Source organism: Triplophysa rosa, linkage group LG22 (genome assembly GCF_024868665.1).
Source record: "Triplophysa rosa linkage group LG22, Trosa_1v2, whole genome shotgun sequence".
NCBI lineage: Eukaryota > Metazoa > Chordata > Actinopteri > Cypriniformes > Nemacheilidae > Triplophysa > Triplophysa rosa.
In genome coordinates this window covers 9940077-9967443 of record NC_079911.1, presented here as the reverse complement: position 1 = coordinate 9967443, position 27367 = coordinate 9940077, and the positions used below count along the sequence as shown (strand labels likewise).

The window sequence follows — 27367 nt, the reverse complement described above, 5'->3', positions numbered from 1 at the left end:
GATTTCTAGATAGATAGATAACAAGGTAGTGTGGGCGGAGCAACACAATATTAACCAATAATATAGATGTTTCAGCGGCAACAACATAAACAAACGTTATGTGGCCCAAATTTAACTTCCGGTAGACATCCACAAAGAATCAATAACCGTTGAGTAGTTTAAATGTAATGCAATTAATAAACAATAACATATAAAATAAATAAATAAATAAATCACTAAAAATAATATATCACTAAAAAATGAAATAAATTGTTATATTATAAACAAACATAGACCGGAAGTTAACTTCGGGCCGGGCGAGTACGTCTGATGAAACCTTCTACTATTATATAATGTAACCCTAATGGATACAATCAGGACCCTTTTAACATACTTTCCATTCTGTTTCACTTGAAAATACCACGTTAAATGGGATGCCATTTCATGTTTCTAAAAGTCGCCAGGCGAGAAGGTAAACGCAGCCTCAGGTGACATGATGTAACGGGCAGTTTTTCAGTGAAATTTCGGTAAGCGACGAATCACCGCTGTAATCGTTTCCGAGAGCTCCGAGTAAATGAGGTCATCTCGCACGGGCGCACGTGTGTGCGCCGTGGGCCGAGCGAGAGGAAGACCGTCCGTATCTCCGTGACATAAACCTTCAGTTACTGCTAGCAATCTCCCAGCTGCTCCCGCTCAAACGAGTGTCATCTTTCTCTCGTCCTCTCTCTCTCCTGTCGTGTTCTATCTGTCTCTTGTTCTCTGGCATGCTATCTGTGTCCCCTGCATCGAGCTGCGCTCTAAAATATAGCTTTTAATAAAGCGCGCGGACGGTAAACGCTTGTTGAACTGGTAATAAAAATGTAGGATTCTGGTGGCGGAGGCAGAACTGTGACAGAGGCTAACACAGTTAGCCAGACAAGAACACAGCTGCCTTCCCACACGAAGCACAGCTGGAGTTAAAGATGTGTGCGTGTGTTCACGTAGAGATGCCACTAATAGACCTTTCGTCGTGAAAGAGGGTCCGCTGTGTTTCAGGGGTGCTTGCTATCTCTATTACTATTGCTCATGCTAAGCACTATGTGTGCTACGGATGTAAATGGGACTTGGTTGAGAAAAGTAGGCCATGTGCTTTTCCTAGTGATCAAGCTTACGTATTATATGAAGAGACCAGAATTGCATAGAGATATATCTCAATGTCAGGAGCGCAATGGGGAACAATTCCACAATGTAAAAAACAGGATTTTTAATTGAATGAAATTGAAAGATATCCAAAACAGAGATAGGTAATGAAAGTATTGAGATGGTCATGGGATCGCAACATGTCTGCATCTACAGAGAGATCCACTACATCCTGAAAAAAACAACTTTAATAGATATAGATGGTTTCATCGGACGCACGCACCTGGCCCAAAGTTAACTTCCAATCTGTGTTTGGTTATAATGTGACAATTTATACCATGATCTGTTTGAATACTCGAATCTGATTGGGTGGAAGGTGTGCATTGAAACCGTTTAATGCACAGGTATTTCCAGTCTGTTTGATCGATGTTTGAAATTAACTGACAAAAATACTGTACAAGTGACCATTTTGAATATATTTTTTTCAAAAGTCAAATTTACTTCTTTATTCCTAAAATATTTGTAATAAGTGCACAAAAACAAGGTTATTGTAGGACAATTAGATTTCTTCCATTATTGTTAAGACAATTAGGCTGAATAAAATGTATTAAAAATGAAACAGAAAGACAGAAAGAATTTGTATTTATCTCCTGATTTTGGGGTGATCTGGTTTTCCCGATTCACCCATTTAGAATTGCAATTGCAGAAATTAAGCTGTTATAAAGTGTTCTGAATTGAAGCCAGCAATACAAACTGTCCAATATCTGCTGAACAGTTATTCCACAGTTTAGGGCTGAGAGAGAGAGAGAGAGAGAGGGAGAGAGAGCGAGAGAATAAAGTGAGATTTGCCTGCAGGGGTTTGTCATGATCCACAGCACTGGTTGCAACTCTTGGCGCAGTAAGAAACGCATGTGTCTCTCTACATGATATTATTTGGGTAATGAGGCTTTAGGTGAAAATATACAGTGGGATTCAAACATCTTTAGTTAAAAGCTTTGCTTGCACTAACAAATAACACTATCAGCGTAAAGATTTGAGTTAAACTTTTAGAAATAACAAGAATGTAGATTATTTTATACTTCTATACTTGTATTTATATCAAAATCTGATGATCAATGTTATCACAGTATGATTTTAAAATAAGCCAAAAATGCATCCCATGTGAAATCTGACCTTTTGTTGACAAGGTCATCGCAACAAGTTTGCTTCTTCGATCTGTGACCTCAAAATGTAGCAGATTTGTTTAAAACATGTTTTTATTTTGCATTATTACACGGCTCGTTAGAATGCTTGATTCTGATTGGCCAGTCGCAACATTTGCAGGTTCGTTATTCCCAGATAACAACCGCTCAAAACTAATAACACACGGTAACCCGGATGCAGCAAATCATTTTGACAGGTTTTTTTGAAAAATTAAATATAAATATGTCTTTTAAAAACATATATGACATTATATTTACAAATGATTAAACCAAATTGCCTGTTTGTGACATTTGAACGTCATTTCTTACCTTAAAACCGAAAGTAAACGGCTTTTCCTCACGGAAGGTCTGCATTCTATAAAAATGAGCTAATAAAATATTTCAAATTCACATTTCATGTCCAGTTTTTTTCTCATGTGGCAAGTTGCCGTGTAATAAGCGGGATAATGTACAAGCAGACGGCTGTTATCGCAAAATTAGTCCCTTCAGTATGATACAGGTCGGGGCTTATTTGTGCGATAAAAACCTGCTGCCTGCCCTGTACATTATCCTTTACTTTCAAAGTTTCAAATCCTAAAACTGTTCTTTTATGTCCATGTTTACATTTGATGTAAAATCGGAAGGGCAGATTTTTATTTATGTGCTGGTCCCCACTGTACACCTTCGATTGGACTTTTATGATGGTTGCGCTGCGATGCAGATGTTTTCTTGATATGTACATAGCAAAGGTAATTTGGTCCAGCTGTCGTGGGGGGGGGGATGGTGTAGTTGAACGGTGTCAGCGCTCTAAAACCACTACACACAATATGGACGTGGCCAAACACATCAATATAACTGATATCTGATCTGCCCTGGGCCCGGGTTCAAAACACTGCACTGACTAGACAAATACAAACACATTTGATCCCTCCACCTCTTCACAACCACAGATATGTGCATACACGCACACACACATAGAAAAGAGCTGTATTTAGTGAAGCTTTTTGGTAACCACATTTTATTGGTCTCCTTTTGGTTGGTTTGTCCATATATTCTTGTGAATTAAGATGTGTTTAGCAGGTCTGACCAGCTGTGCTGTTGTGACACTGTGTTTGTTGGAGAACAGCATGTGAAGAGTTCAAAGTTCATCACAGTGGTGATTCGATTTGATCCACAGCTATCATAACATTCAAATGGCATTAAAGAGACCAATTCAAAACTGGAGTTTTGTTGCTTTTAGTCTACAGCATGTCTATTTGGTTCTTTATCATCTATTTACTGTATTAAGGTACAAGAGTATTAATTACTTGCCAGACATAAACTTTTGAAATGTTTCTTTTTCTGGACAACACACCAAAGGTATTGATGACTCATCCTGCACTGATAAATTTCTTGTCCAATCAAATGCTGTCTAGAATAACGGCAGCAATTTACCAACCATGCTAGGACAATCTTGGTACTGGCTATTAAAAAAGAGCCCTTCAATACGTACCGCCCTAATTTCCTGTTTTATTAGGAAATGAAATTGCACTTATAAAGTTGTTTCTTGTGGTCCCTAAGGTAAAGTTTTAAATGACAACTTTTTTCTCAGCGGTTGCTTTTTCATAGACTTAATGGAGTGCTCAGTTCACATTTATAAACTTTGTCTCTTCTATAGACAGTCTCTTCATAAAAGGCGACGTTTTGACCAGAATTCCAGAAACAGAATGAAAAGTAGAAACAAACGACACAATTGTTGACAGACAATACAACTAAAATTAACACAAATAGTATAGCTAACCTAACGTTGATTACAGATTTTAGTGTGGTGGCAAATGTTAGCTCTGTTTGTAATATTATTGAGAGCTCCATTTTAACAGAAGACATATGTAAGATGCAGCGGACTAATGCAAAAGTCTCCATTTATTTGCTCTCAATTTTAATATATGAGGATATTAAAGAAATCTTTTTGGTGTTTTTAAAGTCCTGAATGGTGATGAGGGCCGGTGAGGAACATGATCCGTGTGTGTGCGTTTCATGCGCAGGTCATCAATCAGCAACAGCATTGATTTAATATTGATCAGCGCGGGCTATAATTCAGCAGCTCTATCACACGCAGGCTTATCATCAGATCCACATCCACAGTAACCTCTCCTTTCACATACAAAATAGAGCACATCTTACATACAGTATTACAGAGCCCATGTCAATGAGAAGCTATATGCACGAAGTGTATTGTTATGCACATACAAACGTACACGCGCCCTTTCTGTCTCTCTAATATCTCTCTTTCTCTCTCTTGCTCCCCCGCAGAAGAATCCTGATCCAATTTTCACCTGATCAAGAGCTGCTCGGATGGGAGAAATAGCAGCGTTTGTTTGAGGTTTGTTCTCGCATAAAAAGCAGTTCACACCGTATTTCATCTGCAGCGTCAACCAACTGGTTATTTATTTATTCATGTTTGTAGACGGCACTCCCCTTTCCCTCAACCTGCAGCGCTACTAAGCAAATCTACATTTATACAATGCAGTGAGGTTTCAAATGATTATTGAACTGTTACCATCCTTCTGTTTTTCGGGGCACCTTATTGATTGTATTAAAATGATTTTTTATCTGGAGCACAGCCTTGAATGAAGAGAGAGCTATTCTCCAATCTCCTGGACGAAACACGGGTGAAATCAAATTTCCCTGTGACGTGACTGCGAATTTGCCCCACCTTTGCCTCTGAATGGATCATAGACGAACATCAAGGTTCTTACAAAGTCAAATGGCCGCAACGTAAAGCCAGTTAACCCAATTCAGACTTACATATGCATATGATGACGGAAACGCCGATGCTCACATACAGCATCAAAAGAACCATTTAGGTAAGTTTAGATTTTACAATGTATAAGTAAAAGACTGCATGAAACCCACGTGAAATTCGTCTTTTTCTATTAGCTTTAAAGCCATCTATAGTATACTGCATAAAATAAATGGACCAAAATCCTGATGACTCATGTTGCACTACACAGATTTTTGTAGTATCAAATGGTATCTAGAATGAGAATGTGCTGGCTCCTGGCAAGCAGCAAATCATGGTTCATGGCTGTGACGCTAGTAAAGTCTGTTAGCAGATTTTTTTATGGAAAGTTTAAGGAACATTAGCAAACTGCTGTTTTACATAACACTATGCGCTGTGACAAGTTTTTTCCAGTTCACCAAAAAACAAAAATGTATTCACCCTCATGACGATCAAACAATACTTGTATAACTGTTCTTCTGCAGAACACAAAAGAAGATATTTTGATAAATGTGTGTTTTTTCAATAGGGGCCAATGTAGTTTGGTTACCAACATTTTTCAAAATATCTTCTTTTGTGTACTGCAGAAGAAAGAAAGCCACCCAGGTTTGGAATGACATGAAATGTAGAAAATGATTAAAAAATATATTTTTATCTGTACATGTGTAAAATAAATCACCATTTACAATCACCTATAAATGACATGAAATGGCTAAACTCACATGGGCTGATTTGTTTAATTTGTTCAATTTCTAATGCATAGACAGACTGAGAACCTTTATGTACCAATAAAAGAGCTAATCAGAAGTGCAATTCATGCTTGTCAATGGAAATCTCTCTGATTAGCTTCAATAACTTGAAGAAAGAGCGAGTGAGAGAGAGACAGATAAGATAATTACAGTTTCTTCCAATCCTTCAGCTACGAGCCACATTTACACATCCAAAAACGTGTCCAAACGTCCCACGTTAAACACCCACCAAATGGCGTACTGAATTGTGGTAAAGGAGCCAGATCCATTAAATCCCTCCCAAACCTGTGAATGATTCCCATCGCTGCTATTGTGTTGGAATCCCCGTCAGTGAGAGTGTGCTGGACGATGCACCGATAAGACTCCCCGGCATGGCAGCGGCACTTGGCACTGGAAGCGATGAGCAGGGAAAGCGTATACACCTCCACAAGCTGTCAGATGTATTACTCACGCCTGTGGAGGCACTGTTACCCTGAGTTGTTGTGAACAAATGGGATTTGTCTTTGTTTTTTGTTCTTTGGGCCAGTCTTTAAATCGCAAAGGTGGAACAGAAGTCGAACCTAAAACGGCATGGCACGAAAAATGTATGTTTACACACTTGTAATGTGGCCGCCGCAATGTATTTACACCAGAATCAAAAAAGTCTGGGGATAGATCTGACAGAATTCCTATTCATCTAAATGGAAGTTGCTCAGTCATATGTACTGTACTGTACATCTGCGTGCTGCCATCAGTTTGAATAGTTCAGCCAAAAGTGAAAATTATTTGATCATTTACTCATCATTTGCTCAAACCTGTATGACTTTTTTTCTTCTGCAGAACACAAAAGAAGATATTTTGAAGGCCGTTGGTAACCAAACCAGCACTGACTTCCATTGAGTTTCATTGTATGGACACAAAACCACTGAGACATTTCTCATAATATCATCTTTTTTGTTCCACAGAAGAATATTTCTTACACTCAGCTTTCCTGTGACTCAGTGGTTAGAACATGGCGCTAGCAACGCCAAGGGTTCGATCCCAGGGTTTGCACATAAAAACAAGTGTATAGTACAATGCAATGTAAGTTGCTTTGGATAAAAGCGTCTGCCAAATGCGTAAATGTAAATGTAAGAAGAGTCATATACAGGTTTTAAATGACAAGAGGGTGAATAAATGATGACAGAATTTTTAGTTTTAGTTTATCTCTGCAAGCAGTCTGCAGATCCACAGAAAACATTGTACACAATTGTATACACACAAAACACATGCTCACATACGCAGCGTCCCTTGTGTATATATGCAATTCATTCTTCTAATTATAAAAGCATTTTCTTTTCTTTTCTTTTGGTGTCCCAGATTTGCACATTATTTCTTTTTAGGGCAAACGTCTATTTATGCTCTCAGAATGTTATTTTTCCACTTGTTTGCATAAAAGAAACATCTGGACCTTCAGTTCAACGTGTTCAGAAATCTCAGTTGTGACCATAAACATGCAGGTGATACAAAACGTGTGAAAGAACAAGATCTCTTTTTTTCTCTGTTTTTCCTAGACAGCAATGCAATTAAAAAGAACATTTTGCTTCTACTGTACATCTTGGATTTTTCAACTTAAAAAAGTCAAGTAATCCAATATGGCTTCTCCACCACAGTTTAAAAGAGAACTTTTGCCCAGATTTTAATACAAACATTACACAAGAAACTCTTTCGGATAATCTGCACTATTCTATCTGCCTTTACTGCATCAACAATTGTCTCATTTGCTTCTGCTTTTTTTCTTCACGAGGAAGTTTAAAAGAACCACCAGAGACAAAGTTGATACGTAAATGAAGCATAACTGTTGTTCTGCTCAATTGTGCTGAGTGCTAAGCAATAACTGTTTCCTCTGGGGACAAAAACACCAATGGATGTATCATCCCACTTTAATCTATAGCACTTAGTCAATATATATCTACAAATTAAGGAAGACTGATTTATTATATCACTGTAATGGACAAACAGACACATTAACACACAGAAAGAGTATACTGAGTCACTACAACGCAAATGTGCTATTAGTATTAGGAGGCCTACTGTGTATATGCTTTCATCATTAAAGAGCTCTCATCTCTGGAACAAACACACTCACACACATTGCCTGCCGTACTCCCCTGACTATGACAAGCCATTCTGAGAGCTGGCACAGTGAGACATTACCCAGCAGTCTCTGCACAGCCCATTTACAAACTGCAGTGAGGCCCATTTATCAGAGACTTTAGCACATGCTCAGATCGTTGCCTGTGCAGTTTCAATAACAATCACTGACTGGGGCATGTTCAATATTTCTTACACTCACTGGAGTCTTTAGCTTGTTCACTTTCAATGTTGGCGATGGATTTGCATGTACTAAATGCAATGGGTACGTAATGTACCCCCATAAGAAAGATGAAAATCTTATAATATATCTTATAATTTTATAATATATAAATTATTTCCCTTATACATTAATGAGATAAAATGGAGAGCAAATGGAAAAAAATGCTTAAGTCTTAAAGGGATACTTTACTAGCAAATACAAATGTCCCCATGTTTTACTCACCCTCAAGGCAACCTAACTGAATATAGTTTTCTTCTTGAAGAATAATGTAGTCAGAGTTATAATACCTCGTATCATTTTACTTCCAAGCGATAGAATGGATGTTGACTTATTGAAGCTCCAAAAAGTGCATCCATGGATCAAAGAACTGCTCGACACGGCTCCGCGGTCTTTACAAAGGTCTTCTGGAGCGAAACGATGCGTTTGTTTAAGATAAATATCCATATTGACAGCGCTATTAACATTGATGTCTAGCTTCCGTCATCTCTCGAATGCACGTGAATCAGAGGCTTGTTTTTCCGGCAACCCTCTAGCCTTTAGCCCTCTAGACTTCCTTATTTAGGACTTGCACTTAAAACCTAACGTTTGTTTTTTTCTGTGAAATCAGTGCAATATATTTTTAATCAATATTATTTTTTTCTTTACTATAATAGAATTTAAAGTAATGTTATGGTTTTATGTACTATTTATGCAATAATTTTGATCTACTTTTTCTATTAAAATCAATATTTTTAAATTCCGGTCAGGAGTAAAAGTGACATATTACAGTTTCGTACCATTTTGATAAAGTAAACATCAGACATATCCTACGGTGGTCATTTTTGACCAAGTACAACAAATGTGACTATTTTTCAGGAACATTTTGGCTTTTCGAATTATGTCCATGATTTTTTTTTGTTCACATAGCCAGTGTCATAAAAGTCACCAAAATTTAAAAAAAAAAGTCTGAAGAAGACCAGACGGTTAAGCGTCTCAGATATTTCTCATGAGAAAAAGAGATCTCAAAAATAACAATGCAACAAACTGAGCTTAGATTTCCCAAATCTGTAATCAAAAGTCAATAATATTGAAGATTTCAAATTATGAACTCAAACATTTCTCATTAAAAATCCCCAAATCCAGATTATTTCACGATACAATCTACAGTTATTTTACAGCTCCATACTATATTCATTCTGTGGCTATTCAATTTCAGGAAAAACATCTGAGATTAAGTTAAGGAAATGAAGCACAAATCTCCTGAACTATGAGAGAGCAACCGCTGAGCAATAAAGTTTTCCTCAGGTCAACAGATTAGCTCCTTCATTTGGAAATTAAAAACAGAGGGATCCCAAGGTAAAACAGAGAACGGGTTACATAAGAAAAGCACCTTATTTGGAGGTACAATGGTTGTATTTGAATTCTCTTCACAAGTTAAGCTCTATAAACATGTCTGTATCCCCAACTGCTACAGTAAAACCCTGCAAAATCACGCAAGATGGATACAGATGATCCATTTGCGTTTAGTAGCCCGGTTTAGGATGAGAAAGTCAATGTATGTTTTTGTGTGGTTAAAAATATGTTTAAAATGAGTAATGATGAACATGAACAAAACAAAGATGAATCTATGTTTGTCTATGTTAAACTCACCGTCCTCTGTGGGAACGTAGACATTGAGGTAAAGACAGTCTTCGCTCTGGTTCTGCACGTATGCTGCCGCTGCGTCCAAGTTGTCGGTGAACCACACAGGAAGCATGATCTCAGGCAACACTCCGTGAATATTCTGGGGGCACACTGGTGCAAATTGGGTAGCGTTACGGATGTCCTGCCAGGAGCCTGGTGCCTCCGGGGGCAGGAATCGCCTTTCGCCTACTGGCGGGGTGGCGTAGGGGACGCCCAAGTACTGCTCGACCGGCCCTAGAATCTCGTTGTTTAACTCTTTGCGTATGCCCCGAAGCTTACCGTAGGCTGTGGTGACCATGGGGTGCTTGGCGGCGGTGAGGTCTGCCCGCTGGCAGGAGGAGAGCGTCAGGCGAAGCGCCAATCCCAACAGCCACACCAAACAAGTGTCAGATACACGGCGTGGGCAGGAGTGGCCTGACTCCTGCCGCGATCGCGCCACGCCCACCAATGACATGATTGGAGTGGGGTGAGTGATAGGGGATGAAAAAACAAGGGTGAGAGTTTCTAAGTCGCAACGTTGGGATACAGTAAGGAGGCGTAAGGGGTTTGAAGAAGAGAGGCGGGTCTCCTCAGTGGAGCAAACAAGAGGCCTGCTGACCCAGAAACCTGAAGAACTTCATGCTGACGTTACCTCAACATGCGTTCTGTTGCAATCCGCTTATTAGTTTCCTGCAGAGAGACAGAGAGAGACACACAAGAAGAGAGACAGATATCATTAACCGCAGACAGTAAAATATGCATACCAACACTATCAAACCCAATAAAAGGTAATTACAGTATTGCCTAAGGTTTAAAAATCATATCAACCATAAACATGTGAAACATGAATCTAATTAAATATCGTTTGTTCCTTTGCGCATAATCTCTCTCCTAATGTTTGTTTAATATCTTGACTGAAAATATGTATTTCCTCTCCCCCGAGCACTTTCTGGAGAATTCCCCAAGGCGCATAATTACAGATGCGTATCTGGACCGTGGGCCGTGCCGTCACATCGGAGCGAGGTGCGCCAAAGCGACACAAATTCACGCTCTGGCACCGGGGGTGTGAAACACCGAACGTGCCGCCTAATTGACTTCCTCGGAGGAGACGACAGCACCGAGCGTCTTCATTTTAAGTTCCCATCGACGCTCCGCTGCTCTAGATTCTTGGTTCCTGCCTCCTCTTGGTTCCACTTGACTTAGCTGTGCTAGTTTCAATCTCGGCAGAGAAGATGAGGCATTTGGGTGTAATAACTGTCTGCCGTCAACAGTCTATGACAAAATCATACCCCTCTCACGGTGAGCTAAAGACAGACGTCTACAGGTGGGAATTAACCATGTGACATAATGATCTATGAGGAAACACTTGACTCGAGAGGTACTGTAGCGTTTACCTGTATTTTGGCACAAAATAAGACATTATGAATGAATGGCCCACTTTTTGTGTTTATTATTTTTTGCAGGCATGTAGAGATAGGAATCTGTGGTTTAGGAATGATGATGTCTTACGGAATCTACTGGAGGCTACTGACAGAATGGGCAATAAATTACCATTTACGTTGAACATCATGAACCCGTGCTTAAAGGGATAGTTCACCCAGAAATGCAAATTTTGTCATCATTTACTCACCCTCTTGTCATTTCACACCTGAATGACTTTCTTTCTTCTGCAGAACACACAAAAAAGATATTTTAAAGAATGTTGGTAACCGAACATGGTGCTACCCATTCACTTATATTGTATGGAAACAAAACCAATGCAAGTGAATGGGTTGTTCGGATACATTCTTCAAAATATCTTCTTTTGTGTTCTGCAGAAGAAAGTCATATAGGCTCAAAAAGTAAACCACAAGTGTTCCAGTCTATACACTGTTTTGCGATTGTGGGAAAATCTGCAGAACTCCATGATTTAAATATTGTTGCTGTCTTTCCACAACCTCAGATGTTGCTGTTTTTCAGAAAATGGAAAATACACTGTCCTGTTTAACTGATCAAATACTGCGTTGACAATGTTGACAAGCACTTTTTAATACTTTTTATTGGTTAGATATTTGCAAAACCAAGTGTCGAACATAAAGAGTGAGTAAAAATAATGATTAATGGCAAAAAAATACAAATCATGAAATATGGAGATAAGATAAGGTTTGAGAATGACAGCAGCAATATGCTAAAATGCGTTAAACAGAACTGCTCTCTTATTAGTAGCTGAAATTATTACAAAACCAGAACATTAATAAACACTAGGGGTGTAACAATACACTCAGCTCACGATTCGGTACATATCTCGATGCTGGGTTCACGATACGATACACATCTCGATATTTTGAACAAAATTAAAAAATGAAACTGAAATTCAAATAACATTTATTTTCAAAATATTAACAATTTCAGTAACTTATTTTGTTGCACATACAACTTAATAAAGAATTTTAACATTTTAACGCTTAACTGAAATTAGAATTAAGATCAGTGTCAATTTTGACAGCAAATTTTGATTTAGTTTTAGTCAGTCTTTTGACTCATTGGTGTAATTAAATGTTCCATACAAAGATTTAACTGTTTCGACATAATTTACCTTAGAATTAAATTAAACCTGGTCATTACCTTTATTTTTCAGAGAAGTTGAGTAACTACTGGATATGCATTGTTGTAACACAGAGAATATTAGACCATGAACCACATGTAGCAGTTCATTCAGTCTCCTTTTGACTCAATTGACTCGTTCGTTCACTACATTCAACCAATGAAACGCTCTGACAGAGCTCACACTCAAGCGCTATTGGCTCGTGTCTCTTTGTGTCACGGATGGAGGAGGGAAGAACCCAAACGCAGGCAGTGGCAATGACGGGGTAAACAAAGACTTTTATTAAATGAACAAAACAAAACAAAAACCCGCGATGGGGTGAAAACAAGAACAAGATAACAATACAAGCAATGTAGACGTAAACTAACTTAACACTAGACTCACATAAACTTGACAAGGACTAAACGAAACACTTACTACAACAGACGAAACAGCAACAAGAGGCACAGGCATTATGGGGAACGTAGAACGCACACCATACACATACAATGACAGACACAGGACAATGAAACATGAGGGTATTATATAGGGAAGACAGACAAAGGATAAAGACACGGGGCAGGTGTGGGTAATTAAACACTCAGGGAAAGATAACGAGGAAACGAGATGGCGGGAACAGAGAGGAGACACTGGAGAGAACGTATATTATTGTCAAAAGGACAACAATATGTTTCTCTCCACACATAACCAAAGGCTTTGTCATGACTCTGCTACAGCACCAAGAAAAACATGACTAAATGAAGCAGAGCCATGACACTTTGAAGCTGCGCTGTCTTTGCTTGAGACAGTAATGAGTGAGAAAAATCTTTCAAAAAGACATATTAAATAAACTGTATTACAGTTCTTCAATCATGCAAATCACCAGGGGCGGACTTACCATTAGGCAAAGGTAGGCAATCGCCTGGGGCCCCGAGCTACCAGGGGCCCCCAAAAGGAAGGGGTGGACTTAACCAATAAGCCATGTCAGCAGCCACGTAGAGCCCCAAGTAATCATCAAAATAGTCGGGATATCCCTGTTAACATTTTACGTTATTACATCTGTGCGAAGGCACTCCCCCCATTATAGATTAGAGTGGACCATTCCATTAGCACCGTATATGCACGAGACGAGTTCGACACGACCAGCTAGAGAAAGTTAACGCAGCGGCGGAATTAGTAGAACTGCCCACAGCGAGAGTGTCATTGTGTGGTACATTAGCTGCAAAATGAAGTAAAAGTCGCAGGGAAATAAAACAACAAAGAACGCAGCTACACCAGCGGAGAGGAAAAAAGACGATTTACAAAAGATTGTTGCCAAAGTCTCTGCTTTTTCCCCACACAAACTCCACCGCTGCTCCTACAGCAGTAGCGCCTCTCTCTCCCGCCAGACACAGCACTCTCCCGGCCACGAGCAATGATAATGTGCCGGTGAGTATTTCTCCATGAACACCGACAACACAGTTATAATGACTGACGACCAAAACATCTGTCAAACAAAGAGGGAGATGGGCACATAAAGACATAATATAATAACGTCAGTACAGTGCTAACGATTCATACTGTACGCACTAGTACAGAAATTTGGTCGCCATTTAAATGTAGGTCGTAAACCAGAAAAAACACGGAGAGAGGGCACACTTTGTATATAGTAATCCCAGATCAGGGTTTTTCCTGCATAAAGAAATTGGAGGCGGCCGCCTCAATCAAATTTCGTGCCGCCTTAGACTCTCGTCAAAAATATGTCGAGTGTCTTGACAAAAAACACTGCGTGCATTATTAAACAGATTGTAACTGCAGTTATGAAACAATGGAGGCGCTGTTTCGTTACCAGCAGTGAGACGCTGAAGAGTTCAGTAAAAGAGCTATATTAGGAGCTGTATTAGCTGTGTTTCACGGCTGTTCAGGAGTTTTACGTTCAATTTACATTTTCTTGAATTTCTTGAAAAGATTTCCTAAATTAACTTGCTGTACATCATTATAATGTTTTTAGCTGTGAAGTTGGCTCGTTGAATCAGCGTTATTCTGTACACAGCGAGTTCGCCAGTATGAACGCACATTGCGATCAGAACGACTCGCAAACAAATGACTCCTTTGAACCAATTTGTTTACACAGAATGTAAGTGATCAGTGAATCGTTCAAAGCTCAGTGAACTACAAGAGAAGGTAGGGTGTGAATGAGCTTTGCTCATTTTAGACTGGTTACTTATGGGCGAAAAAGTCTTATAAAAAGGCTTATATTAAAATTTTCAACTTTTCTGTTTGATTGAATAAATTTAATGCTTTATATAACTTATTAGTTTTCATTTCATCAAATTTTTTTAGAACTTTAATATGAGTGTTTTGTTAAGACACTTATCCCATGTTTTTCATTTGGGAATTCATTATTATATATTTTTTAATTAGTCAGTATCTGTGTTGTTTATTAAGCTTAGTTTTCCCCTGTCACTTTGACTGGGGGTGAAAAGTTGTGTGCTTTGATGAGGAAGAAAAATAAGGGTTGCAGTAAAGTAAAATGGTGCATAGTTGGGGCCCCATACATGGATTTGCCTAGGGCCCCCAAATCACTAAATCCGCCCCTGCAAATCACATACTTGTTTTTTAGCATGTCATTCGATCTTTTAATATACAGTACGACTCACTTCATTGCTTCTCTGATCGGAACAGCACTGGTTTCTTTTGGCTTACTTTATGTTGCATATCACGTTATGCAGCAGCTCACGTTAGCGGATAAATTAACATTGGCATTTAAAAACGTTTGTGCTGCCTTTGTAATTTCTGGGTGACTCGCCTGCAGTCACGCTTCAAGTTTGCTGTGTTTTACCGGCGATTGTGAAGGAAAATATGACGCTGTGTAAACCACTTGGAGACACAGATTGTGTCTTGTGCTTCTCTCTCTACCGCATATGTGAGATAAGCACACGTGACGCGCTGGCGCAGAGTAGGTAGCGTCTTGACCGCTGAACGAATAGAATTAACAAACATCATATCGCAAATATCTCCATCTCTCCGATGCGCATTGTGACATTTTTGCATCGCGAAATATCGTAATACGAAGTATCGTTACACCCCTAATAAACACGCAAGAGGCTGGGTAGAAGTTGGTAAAAGAAAAGTTTCAAAATTCAGCAAAAATCCTAGAAACAAAACCAAAAGATAGATGCAACTTTTTCAAAGAGACTGTCAAAAAGGGTTTCAAGGACCAGAAAAAAGTTTGAAAAGATGTAGGCTGACATCTCAAGAACAGAATGCCAGCGTGTGTGGGAGTAGCGAGTGTAGTTTGGACACCGTGAGGGCTGTAGATCTGCTTTAAACTGACAATCGTCCCACCAGCAATGATCAGAATCTACATTGACAAAATAGAGATTGAGGCAAACCTCCCCTCACAGGCCCTGAGCAAACTGCTCTTTTCTGCAGATCAAAGCCCAGAGACTTTATAGAGGAGTAAATTTATGCTAAAGCAAATGTGTGCACAGCCGCAAAGAACACACGGCCCATCCGAACAGCTGAAAAACATGTACATTTGCACAGGAAAAAGAAACCATCTTAGTGAAACATCTCAACTGCATCCTCACAGGAGGTGGAAGACTCTACAAAGAAATCAGGAGTCAAGAGCGAAGACAGAATCATCTAGCGTGTGCTTTTCTTCAAGCACTCAGCATCTCTATGGCAACCAAAGCCTCGGCTAATCAACCCACCGGCACCAAACCTGGACACAAAACACCTGAGTAGAAAATCACCAACGGCAGAAGATGAATAAGGAAAATTAAGTAAGATGAGAGAGAGTTACGTCTACAAACACACAGTAAATATGTTTCATAAATACACTGTTAAGCTTACATGTACAACTACTGTATATATCACTGAAGGCAATTATTTCCGTGACAATTTACATTTCAAGGTATACTCCACCCAAAAATGAAAATACTGTCATGAATTACTCACCCTCAAGTTGTTCCAAACATGTTTTAATTTCTTTGTTCTGTTGAAAACAAAGAAAGATATATGGATGACTGTTAGCAACTGGAACCATAGTAGGCAAAAATTATTGAATTGTTTTTGTTCATTTTGGGTGGAGTATCCCTTTAAATAATCAAACTAGGGGTGCAAGATATCAAAAGTATCGAAATATTGCAAATTTGTATATCGTTTGAAATAACTGAATGATTGTAATCACTGATACTACATTTCTCCGCAGATACCGAATATTCAGAGTGATATGTGTCAATACCATTAGTTTCGTGTTTTTTTTAAACGCTAATGCTGTGGCCACCCCCAGAAAAACACTGGCCACCCCATTGATCCGCCCAACCAGAAAGACATTTTTTATAATAATAATAATAATAATATTATTATTTTATTATTAAAATAACATCGACATTGACAAAGCACCGTAAAATAAAATAAACTTGTATAATGTGTAATTTGTACTGTAGTATATTGCAGTTGAATTCTGTTGAGACAGTTGAGTTTTCTATTTGGCTCTATATAATAAGTAAGGGATAATGTACAGGCAGCCGGTTGTTATCGCAGAATATATTTTATTAGCTCATTTTTCCCGAAAGCAGACCTTCTGCGAGGAAAAGCCGTTTAGTTTCGGTTTTAAAGTAAGAAACGACGTTCAAACGTCACGAACAGGCAAATTGGTTTCATCATTTGTAAATATAATGTCATATATGTTATAATATTAAACTGCCCCTCTCAAAATGATTTGCAGCATCCGGGTTACAGGGTGTTATTAGTTTCAAGCGGCAACCCTTGGAATGTCGCGACTGGCCAATCAGAATCAAGCATTCAAATGAGCCGTGTAATAAATAGTAATAACTGCCTGCTCTCAGTATTAATGGCAATGCCAAAACTGTTGTCTACTATTAGATTAAGGCACAGTACATTTTTTTGTATTGTGCCACTCTAACATTTATACTGGCCCCATTTGGCCTCCCCGTAAAAAAATATCCTGGGGCGCCACTGCACCGATGAACTAAATTCTAAAGGTTACATTCTTATTTCTTAACTCTCTGGATGTTATTAATTCATATAACATCTATTAATATTGAACATCAAATTGGTGATGTTTCTAAACATTTTAGGCTACACAGAGCACAAATTCATTGCATTTTCCTGTCCTCTTTTCATCGACAGGAAATATCGACCCTGATCATAGTCCGTTTTTAAACTATCAGTCGAAATTTTCATCAAACGATAACGCTTATTGGCCGATATATCGGTGCATCTCTAGTAATAAGTTACGTAACAGGGCTCCAGACTGCGACTAAATGGTCGCATTTTGCGACCAGTTTTTGAGACAGCGCGGGCGTTTTTTACAAGTTCTCGCGCAACCTGCATGTGCAACCTGCCAATTTGGATTTTTTTCTAGTTGTTATATCTCATTTGAAAAGACGGGTAGATCGCGAGCCCACCAGTGTAGGCCTATGTGTGTGAGAAGGCGAGAGTCCGGAGCGACTGATGTTTCTCGCTGTCATCATGTCGGTCACAGCTCAGCTCATCATTGACAAGTTTACAGACACAACGTGAACGCATTACTACGATTCGCTGTTTGCTGTGACGGATTTTTTGAGCCTGAGAACGAACGATTTTATATTTGAGACGTTTAAAACGAAACTAACCGCGGAGGAGTTCAGAATACTCCATTTATCTGTTGATTCCTTGAGACAGCGCTGAATCATTTCCAATCCGTTCACAACAAGAATGAATGAAAGGCGAATGCTCTTGTTAAGTTTTGTGTGAAGTTATCTTTACATTGTGTTGTGAACAAGACGAAGAGTGTCCTTAATACACAATAAAATCATCATTAGAACGTATTAAGATGAGCCCTTTCGTTTTGCTTTAACACTATAAACAATAAAATATATACTTTTTCATACAAAATGACATCCACATTTTCTGTTGGTTCAAATGAATTCAGTACTAATTTGGTCTGATGTATTCAGAGTTTAAAGTCCCAGTGAAATAAAAAAATGACAAATCTTATTTTTTCATGAAATATTGCAGCGTTTATAGTAAATAGCTTATCAATGTGGGTCATTTTCTTTTTAAAATTCATGTACCCTCATAATCTAAAATGCACTTCCGCCTTGAAATGACTATCCATCTCAAATGAGGTAAATTAGACGGCTTGGCGGGACCATCCATTAACTCCTCCCCTTCAACTGTCAGTCTGCTGCCAGTTTCATTTCAAAATCAATGCAACAGCTGTTTTTACACATCCAATCAATTAGCAGTGAAAAACACAAGCCACGCCCACTAATTTTCTCCTTTGAAATTCCCTTTCACTCGGAAATGTGTCAGAATACGGAAGTAAAAACGACCGCAACTTCCGGTTCACAGGGACTTTAAATCGTCTCTTTATTTAGCCCTTAAAGCTTCTTTCTCGGCTCTGCCTCTTTTTAAATGATGAGCAGAACCAATCCACTGTCACCTGCAGTTAATAGACAGGTAGTATTTAAAACTATTTTAACACATTTAAACATATTTACATTTCTTAGCAAGTGTAAATGCATTTAAAACTGTTCCACAGAATTGTGCAGATTTTTCCAAAATTTTAGCACAGAATTAACAAGAAAGTCTGACCCTGGTATTGAGTAATGTCATATCCCTCTGAAATGAAAATAAAACTGCACATTGTAATTTCTGTGAGTTGAGTCTATTTACTATCAAAATATTTGTCAGTAATATAGCTATTTTGAGGAAAAATGTCAATAATTGCATTGCAGGCTGATTTAAGGTGTGCCCATTTTCTGCTTGCGCTACTAAAAATTTCAGTTGGGGCTGCAGTGCTCCTTAGTCTGGAGCCCTGCGTAAACTCAAAGTTTAAGGTTAAATTTATGAAGCATATAGCAAAAAGACTGGGAAGACAGAGAGATCGATGCTTTTCCCAGAAAAAAGTGAAACATGTATGTAAGCTAGTTATGTAACTAAGTTCTAAATATATTTTATTTACAAACTTTAAGCATTATTGTATCACATATCGTATACTGCATCCCTATATCTCTAATATTGTGCAGTCACTTTCTGCACATTGAAGTCATAACAAAACTGTCTTTTGTCAACTGGAAAAACAGAATATAAAATTTACAATTAAAACAATTTCTCCAAGAAAATGAATAAAGCCAGTTTTTCATAGTATAAAACTAAGAGAAAAAGCAAAAAGCAGCATGGACTCATTCAGATTCACCCCATGTTAACATGAAAATGAATACTGTTTCTTTAAAACATGCGAGTTTAATTTCTATCCAGTATATTAAGAAATACATGATGGGGACATGAAAATGTACTGCCTAACAGGATGACCCACTTAGCAGACTCATATGTCGAAGTAACTTACAGACATTTATTAAGGTGAATTAACACTGATGGCAATTTAATTGCTGGAGGCCACAGTGTCGCTGTACTGTTGCTTGCTAGCAGTCATTCCTACTCAACTGCACTGTGTCCAGCTGAATAAGGAGACAGACAATGTGACCTGCACCGTCTGCAATCCCATTGGCGGTTACTGCATTGCATCACTTATTTGCATAAAATAGTTCAATAGCCGCTGTTGCTTTCATTGGAATAAAGGACTTCTGGTTGCTTTGCTTGTGCAAATCGTTTGTCAATGTGAATGTCCCTTTACAAGAAATCTTTTACTCTACCCCTAGAGCAACCTGGGGTTAAGTGCCTTTCTCAAGGGCAGAATGGTGATAGCTCATGAGTCATGACTCACGCCATGCAGGGATTGAACCAGCAAATCTTACGGTTACGAGCTTCGGTTTGGGTCTACGAAGAGCATCTCATGTCCACAAGAACATTTAGAAAAAAATGAAGTTTAATTCACTGCACTGCAACACCGTTTTGAATAATTACGCTCTAAACACAAATAATCCCAATGTTATTGTATAGTGACCCAGATATTGATATCATAGCACGTTGCCAGGTCCCGCTGATTCCCACCCCTAGTTTGAATGCCAGAATATCCCAACATATCAATATTTATGAGACACAATTAAGGCCTAAGTTTCACCCTCTGCTGGTGGGACTTCATAAATATGCATTTTTTTGTTGACCCCCCACCTTGAAGTACACAGCCACACAAACACGCATACAACCTGCTGAGGTGCGGTTACATCACCGCCAGCATGTGGTCATAAATCAACTGCATAGCCTATGAAGAAAGCAGGAAAAAGACAGCATGCTCTCTCAGCTCCCTGGGTAAAAGGTTTCCCAGCTCATCAGGATCGGCTCGCTGTTATGATATGTGCCTGGTAAGCTAGTGAAAATGTCTCCCAGTCATGTGATCTCGGATGAGAAAAAACTGCGCCTCGGAAATGGTATGTCAAATCGTGCAAATGGGCAGCTGACGTGAAATGTCAAGCGTTGACAGCGGATATGTTACACTTTATCTAAAACTATTTTAGATAGTGTAGAATATGTTGGAGTATTTGCGCTAGTAATGCCAAGGTCATGGGTTTGATTTTCAGACAGAAAGTATATCTTGAAGTTACTTTGGATAAAAACGACTGGAAATGTTATTCATTACACCTTAAACGTATTTAAGTGAAGTACAAAAAGGTAATAAAAAATGAAAAAACCTTTCGCTTTAGTGAATTTCTAAAATCTAATGTCTAAACCTTTTTTTTAAAGAAAGAATGTCTGAAGAGGCACAAAATAAAGATTAAGTAAAAAACAAACAATTGTTTTGGCTAACAAATAATTCATGTAAATACATAAAACATTTTAAACAAATGACAACATGGCCCAATTAAAATGCGACGGCAAGCCATCCCTTATAAATTTTTAACCTCAAATTTTGAGGTAAAATTAAAAGTGATAGTTCACCCAAAAATAAAAATTCTGTCATTGTAACAGTTCTATTGAACGAGGAATGACGCCACACAGGTAACTGATGAATACGTGTTATTTAATGAGTCCAGGCAAGAAGAACTTATTCGTTGTAAATACGGTTAAACATCCACGGGAATATAAATCCAAATAATAACATCCACGGAACAAAAACAGGCAAAATAGATCATCCAAAAAGAGTCCGTGGTAGAGCATTTGATAATCCAAAAATACAACCTGCAACAAGACTTGCAACATATAACATATGACGTACACCATACAACGTACACCATACGACATACAACAAGACTGGACGCAAAACAAAGCTAAGGTGCAAACATATAAAGGACGGTAACGAGAGTCAGGTGTGGGGAACAATCAACATGGCTGGATTTTACTCACCCTCATGTAATTTCAAACCTGTTTGACTTTCTTTCTTCCACAAAACACAAAAGAAGATATTTTGAAGAATGTTGTTAACCAGCACCCATTCACTTGAATTGGTTTTGTGTCCATACAGTAGTAGTGAACAGGTGCCAGTACTGTTCGGTTCCCAACTTTAAAATATCTTCTTTTGCAAATCATGAATTGCATTACATAACAATATACTGTATACATTTTAAAAGAGAAACTCTTTTTCATCATTTGTTTGTTCTTTATTACTTTAGTTTTCTCTTTTTGAGAAGATCTTCAAAGTGTACAAAATGATAACTCTGCTGTCTCTGTCTGATCTGAGCTCAAAATTGAAAGAGTCAGTGAACCTTACATTGAAATCGCCATTAAAATGGTTTTATGTTATATAACATTTTATCTATGCCTTAATTATGTTGCAGCTGGAATGGACTAAACAACAAATTATTGTTATAAGCTAAAAAATGATATCAAAATGTTTTCAATCCGTTATTATATCACAGTTTCGCGCTACCTTTCAATGGTGTCCCACACAAACGGATTACCTGTCCCACATTTGGTTTGTTGGGTGGTGGTCACCCTAGCTGCAACATTACCAAAAAGTGACTCTAAAAGACCGCAAAGACTATTCAGAGACAATCTCCCCAAATGAGAGACCGGGAATTCGCATTTAGCAATCCCTTGACAAATCTAAATGTGAACAGCTCACTTCTGATGTTTCATTTATTGTTGCCCAGGCTTGCAAAACACCAAAGACTAAAATATTCTTGATCAATTGGCTAAGACAAGACATGCACATATTTCATTTCCTGTAAGGACACCGGGGAGCTTCCTAATGCTGTGGGGGCCGTACGCAATCAGCCATCCAAAACACACTGACTACGCTCACTTCCTCTGAGGGGGAGGCTGTATTGATAAAACTGGATATGGTCAGTTCATAAATCACTCAAAGACAATTTCTTAGTAAAAGTACGTGTGTTTGTGTAGTAGTGTGTGTGTGTGTAATGGCCTAGCTGAGTGGAAGAAGCCCACGCGAGGGCCTTGTTGATTAGCAGCATGTGGGCTAGGTTGGGCCCTCAGGGGCCTCAGTATGTTTGCGAGTAAACCAGCGCACTTGCACTTCTTGTGCTTCTTGTAGATTGATGCCTTGCCAGTCTGAAGTACAAGCGAGGGCAACAATCGGCTTACAGAAGTAAAAATCCTATTCATTTTCTCTATAGGAGAATTGATTTTTACCGTTAACTTATAAACCTTCACAGACGGAGGTTGTCAATCGATGGTATATGCTTTTGTTGAACAGCAGACTTTTCTGCAGCGATTGCTCATTTCAATAAAGCCCTGCCAATAACGTAATTGAGACTGCTAACCTGTTACATATATAATATATATTTTTATATTCAAAACATATTTTGTTTAAATAAACTCGTAAAATAACACCGTTTATTTAAATCTGTTGATTCTATTAAATAAATAGTATTTTCTGGTTTTCATCTACTCATTTGCAAAGTTACATGGGATTACAGTTCTAGAATCAAGCTGACAAGAACTGTTATGCTCGATTACTTTATGTGTCTGTTTTTAAGAAAAACGTGTCAATAAAGCCCAGGCTGCTACGCCTGAGCAAATCTCTTCCCTTTTATCTCCAACAGCAGGTTTTGGGCTTGGATCCATTTTAGTTCAGCAGATTCTAGATATTAATGCAACTCTTGAGGTGACTTCACCAGCAACCTGCGAGGGCACGTTACAGATCAATTTGAATTGCAAGCTGAATTTTAGCATTTGCTCAGTCGATATGAAAGTGACCCTGAACCATTTCAAGTCACAAATCCAAACCAATGGGATAAAGGAATTCATCTATCTCTCTTCAAAACAATTACTTTTTGACGTCATGCTTTTTTCCAAGCTAAATATTAAAATTCAGCATGTAACCAAGGTTATTATAGTTACTGCAACTATTACAAATTCTGTTGATCGAAAGCAAATTAAATATTGCTCTTAATATTACATGAGAAACTTTCAAGAAAAACTAGAAACGTTGCCTTAGTTGCGGGAGTTTTACGTGAGGCACCAAAACTAGAAAAAAACTAAAACTGAAATAAAAAGAATAAATTAACCTTATAAAGCATTATGAAAAATAACAAAAAAACGAATTGCTAAAAATGAAACTAAAATTAACACAAACTATAAATAGTTCACACTATAAATGATTCAAAATAGAGATGCACCGATATACCGGACCGGCCGATAAAAGCGATTTTATGTTTAAAAACAGTCAATGATCAGGGCCGATATATCCTGTCAATCAAAACAGGACAAGAAAATGCAATGAATTTGTGCTCTGTATATAGAAAATGTCACATCAAAAGAAACATCACCAGTTTGATGATTAATATTATTAATAGTCATTATATGAATTAGTAACATTCAGAAAGTTAAGAAATATTCATTTAATCTTCAGATTTTAGTTAATGCAAGTTAATATAACCACCATACTATTGGTATCTGCATTGGCAGATATCACTCTGAATAATGGGCTATCAATATTGGTGGAGAAATTAAATATTGGTGCATCTCTAATTCAACTAAAATACAAAATCTCTAATTCAACCAAAAAACAAAATCTTGGGGCAGTCGTGGCCTTCATATCAAGTGTCATGTCACTGAGGGATAAGCACCCTAGCAACCACCCAAAACATCATAGCAACTGCCTAGAAACACTCAGAATATCTTAGCAACTTCATAGAAATTCCCTGGCAACCATCACTCCATAGTCTTTTTTTATACTGTAATCAACATTCCCATTTAAATAGCCATTCATTTTTGTAATCCGTTTTCAAAACATCGTCCACTTACCAACTGTTAAATCTACATCGGGCTCGACCTCTGTCATCCGCAACAGCTCTCTATAACAATCGCTGTCTCTGCCTTGACAATTTAGCGATGCTTTGCTACGTGATCCTGTAACGGCTCCAACCTTCTCTATCAGTCTAAAGTCGTTACTATCACCTCCAGGTGTGACCGCCTGCCCCGAGCCATCAGCCGCCACTGAACATCATCTACAATATCCCGCTGAGGATCTGACACCACCTAAACCAAACAATACCCTGGGGGGAACAGCATGATGCTGACAACTGCAGGGGGACAGTCAAGTGCCAATTAGTGACATAGGGTGAATATGGAAAGTGCTTTTTAGATACAGGTAGAATTCTTAATAAAAGAAAGGCTCCATTAGTTATTATGACACAAATCGATCAGCCGGCACACTGCGTCAAATACATTTATCACATACTAAACAAGATAATGGGCTTCAGTCAAGGTTTAAAGTGGCTTGAAAGAACATGTGAGAGGTGAGGTGGTTTTGGGAAAAATCATTCATTTTGGTGAATCGTTTTTAGCTAAAATGGTTTGTTTTAATGAACCTGAAAATGACAGTATTTTGTTTCTTGCCGAGGTTTCAGAAGGTCTTGTAAGGTATTTTATTAAAAAATTGTTTTAATGTATTTATGATTTTTTTAATGTTATAATATTTACTCCCAGTTTAATATTATTCACAGGTAAATGTTCCAAAAAAGTGTCAACATTGCGGCGCTAAAATATTGCTCTGTTCGTTAAAATAGTTTTATTTATTCTTAACTGGCTCAACAAATGTTATAAATTTAGAGTGAGTTTGAGAAATCTGTTTTAAAAAAGAATAATTTTAACTATTTTATTTTGTGTTGCAAATGGCACAGAACATTAACATTTGCCTTTAATAATTATTGCGCATCAGTTCGTTTTTACTCAAGTTATTTAAAAATGTAAAAACGTTTCATATATAATATTAAACAAAATAAGGAAAAAATAATAAAGTAAAAAAAAACACCAATTGGTTTATAATTAACTTAAGGTAAATACAGGAAATACACTTAGAGCTCATCTCAGCCTGAAATGGGTGTGCTAAAATATTTGTGACCCTGCATTTGCCAACTCATAAAATCATCCTACATAATTTAAAGAACGTTAATTTAAAATTAGGGCTGTCACGATTATGAAATAATCGTCTCATCGCGATTGTTTGACCTCATCGCGATGGTTTCAGATCATCGCAATTATTGCACATCTCTATAGAAGACACTAGGGGGAGCTGTAGTGCATCTGCATATTGCACATTTTAGTGTATATATTGTTACTAAAGCATGGTAATACTTGTAAAATGTACCACCACAACACAATCACTTAAAAAAAACACTAAAACATATACAAATTACCTGCAGTACAATTTAATATTATTTAAGTGTGAAAAGCAGTCTACCAAAATTTCATTAACACACAAGTAAAATTGTATTGTAGTCTTGCAACTGAGAAAAAAACAGACTAGAAGCTTTTCTATGACTGATAGTATTTTAATGGTGGCTTCAATTCACCCCTGATCAATTTACTTAATTTACAAGTATTTGGCGGTTGTATGATTGACAGGTAAAAGCCTAAACCTTAAATATATGATGACCCAATTTTTTCCGATGTATTTCCAAGAAAAAAAACTTGGAAATTCAGAACTTGTATTCAGAACAATATGGTCGTTTCAATCGCTGAGTCAAAAATGTATGAGAATTAAATGTCAAAGCTCAAAAACAGACAATTAATCGTCATAATCGTCAAAGCCCTAAAACAGACAATTAATCGTCATAATCGCAATGATTTATTAGACAATTAATCGGCAGTCAAATTTCATAATCGTGACAGCCCTATTTAAAATATAACGTCGATATCTTTAATATTGACTGAGTTATACCACATCAAAGATTGAAATCATTGTGAAATTAAAGGTCCAATGTGTGTTTTTTTGGAGTATCTATTGACAGAAATGCAATATAATGTACATAACTATGTCTTCAGAGTTGTATAAAGACCTTACATAATGAAGCGTTCATGTTTTTATTACTTTAGAATGAGCTATTTCTATCTACATACACCATGGGTCACCTAACATGGAATTCGCTGTGATGTTTCTACAGTAGCCCCAAATGGACAAACTGCTCTACAGAGCACGTTTCATAAATATGTTATCTTCTTCAGCAAAGAAGCGAAAACGTGACGACATCTTAGTTCTGAAAGAGCTGCCGTTGTGCTTCAAAATGGAGGGGTGGAGTGAACCATTGGTTGCAATTCGCAACCTCACCGCTAGATGCCGCTAAAATTCATACACTGGACCTTTAATGTTTAAAATCAAACTTTGATGCTCCTTATCTCATAATTGGATGATGAAACTTTATCCTGGTTTTCACAGGCAGTGTCACATTTTAGTAGTTAACAGTGTCCTGTGCATTAGTGCCAATAATGCAACCTAGCTCCTGCCCGGTCTAAGCGGGAGTCTAAACGTCCTTACGCATGGCAGTGACCGCGTCTGCCTTTGCTCACATGTGGATTGTTCCGGAGCATTTTTTAATAATGAGCTGTTCCTCTCGCATGACCGTCATATCTGGCATTAATTCGTCTGTGCTGGGATTCTCGCCGTGAACGACGCTGCGTTGGGCCAAGTCCATCTGTGCCTATAGTGCCCACAGCCTCGTCTAACTTTGTGTCAGCACCGAATGCCCACAGCCCCTTCTGTCCTGCTGTCACGGCAGAGGGAAGGGTTGTTTGATGGAGCAACGGGCCTCCGGACAGACGCCGGGGTTCGTTCAGCCAGACGAATGGTCAGAGCCAAGTGTGAAAAGGCACATCGGAGCGATGGCATTTGAACAAATGGGCCACCGCGAGACTCTAACGGGCCGCCGCCGGCGCTGTGGATGTGACTTCTGGCCAGGCTGTCAG

General features: G+C 38.2%; 1 protein-coding gene across 3 annotated transcripts in view; it reads right to left on the bottom strand.

Annotated features, from left to right (window-relative positions):
- Positions 1 to 27367, bottom strand: part of nlgn2b (neuroligin 2b) — a 76299-nt gene that overhangs the window by 36243 nt on the left and 12689 nt on the right. Inside the window, exons 2-3 of one of the 3 annotated variants that reach the window (XM_057321128.1) lie at positions 13227 to 13362; positions 9754 to 10455 (exon numbers count right to left, since the gene is read on the bottom strand). In XM_057321128.1, coding sequence (XP_057177111.1) covers positions 9754 to 10240 — 487 coding nt within the window. In that variant the 5' untranslated portion in view covers positions 10241 to 10455; positions 13227 to 13362. Of the gene's footprint in view, positions 1 to 9753; positions 10456 to 13226; positions 13363 to 16270; positions 16289 to 27367 lie in introns of those variants that run through there. The other 2 variants (XM_057321129.1, XM_057321127.1) reach the window with 2 other exon arrangements.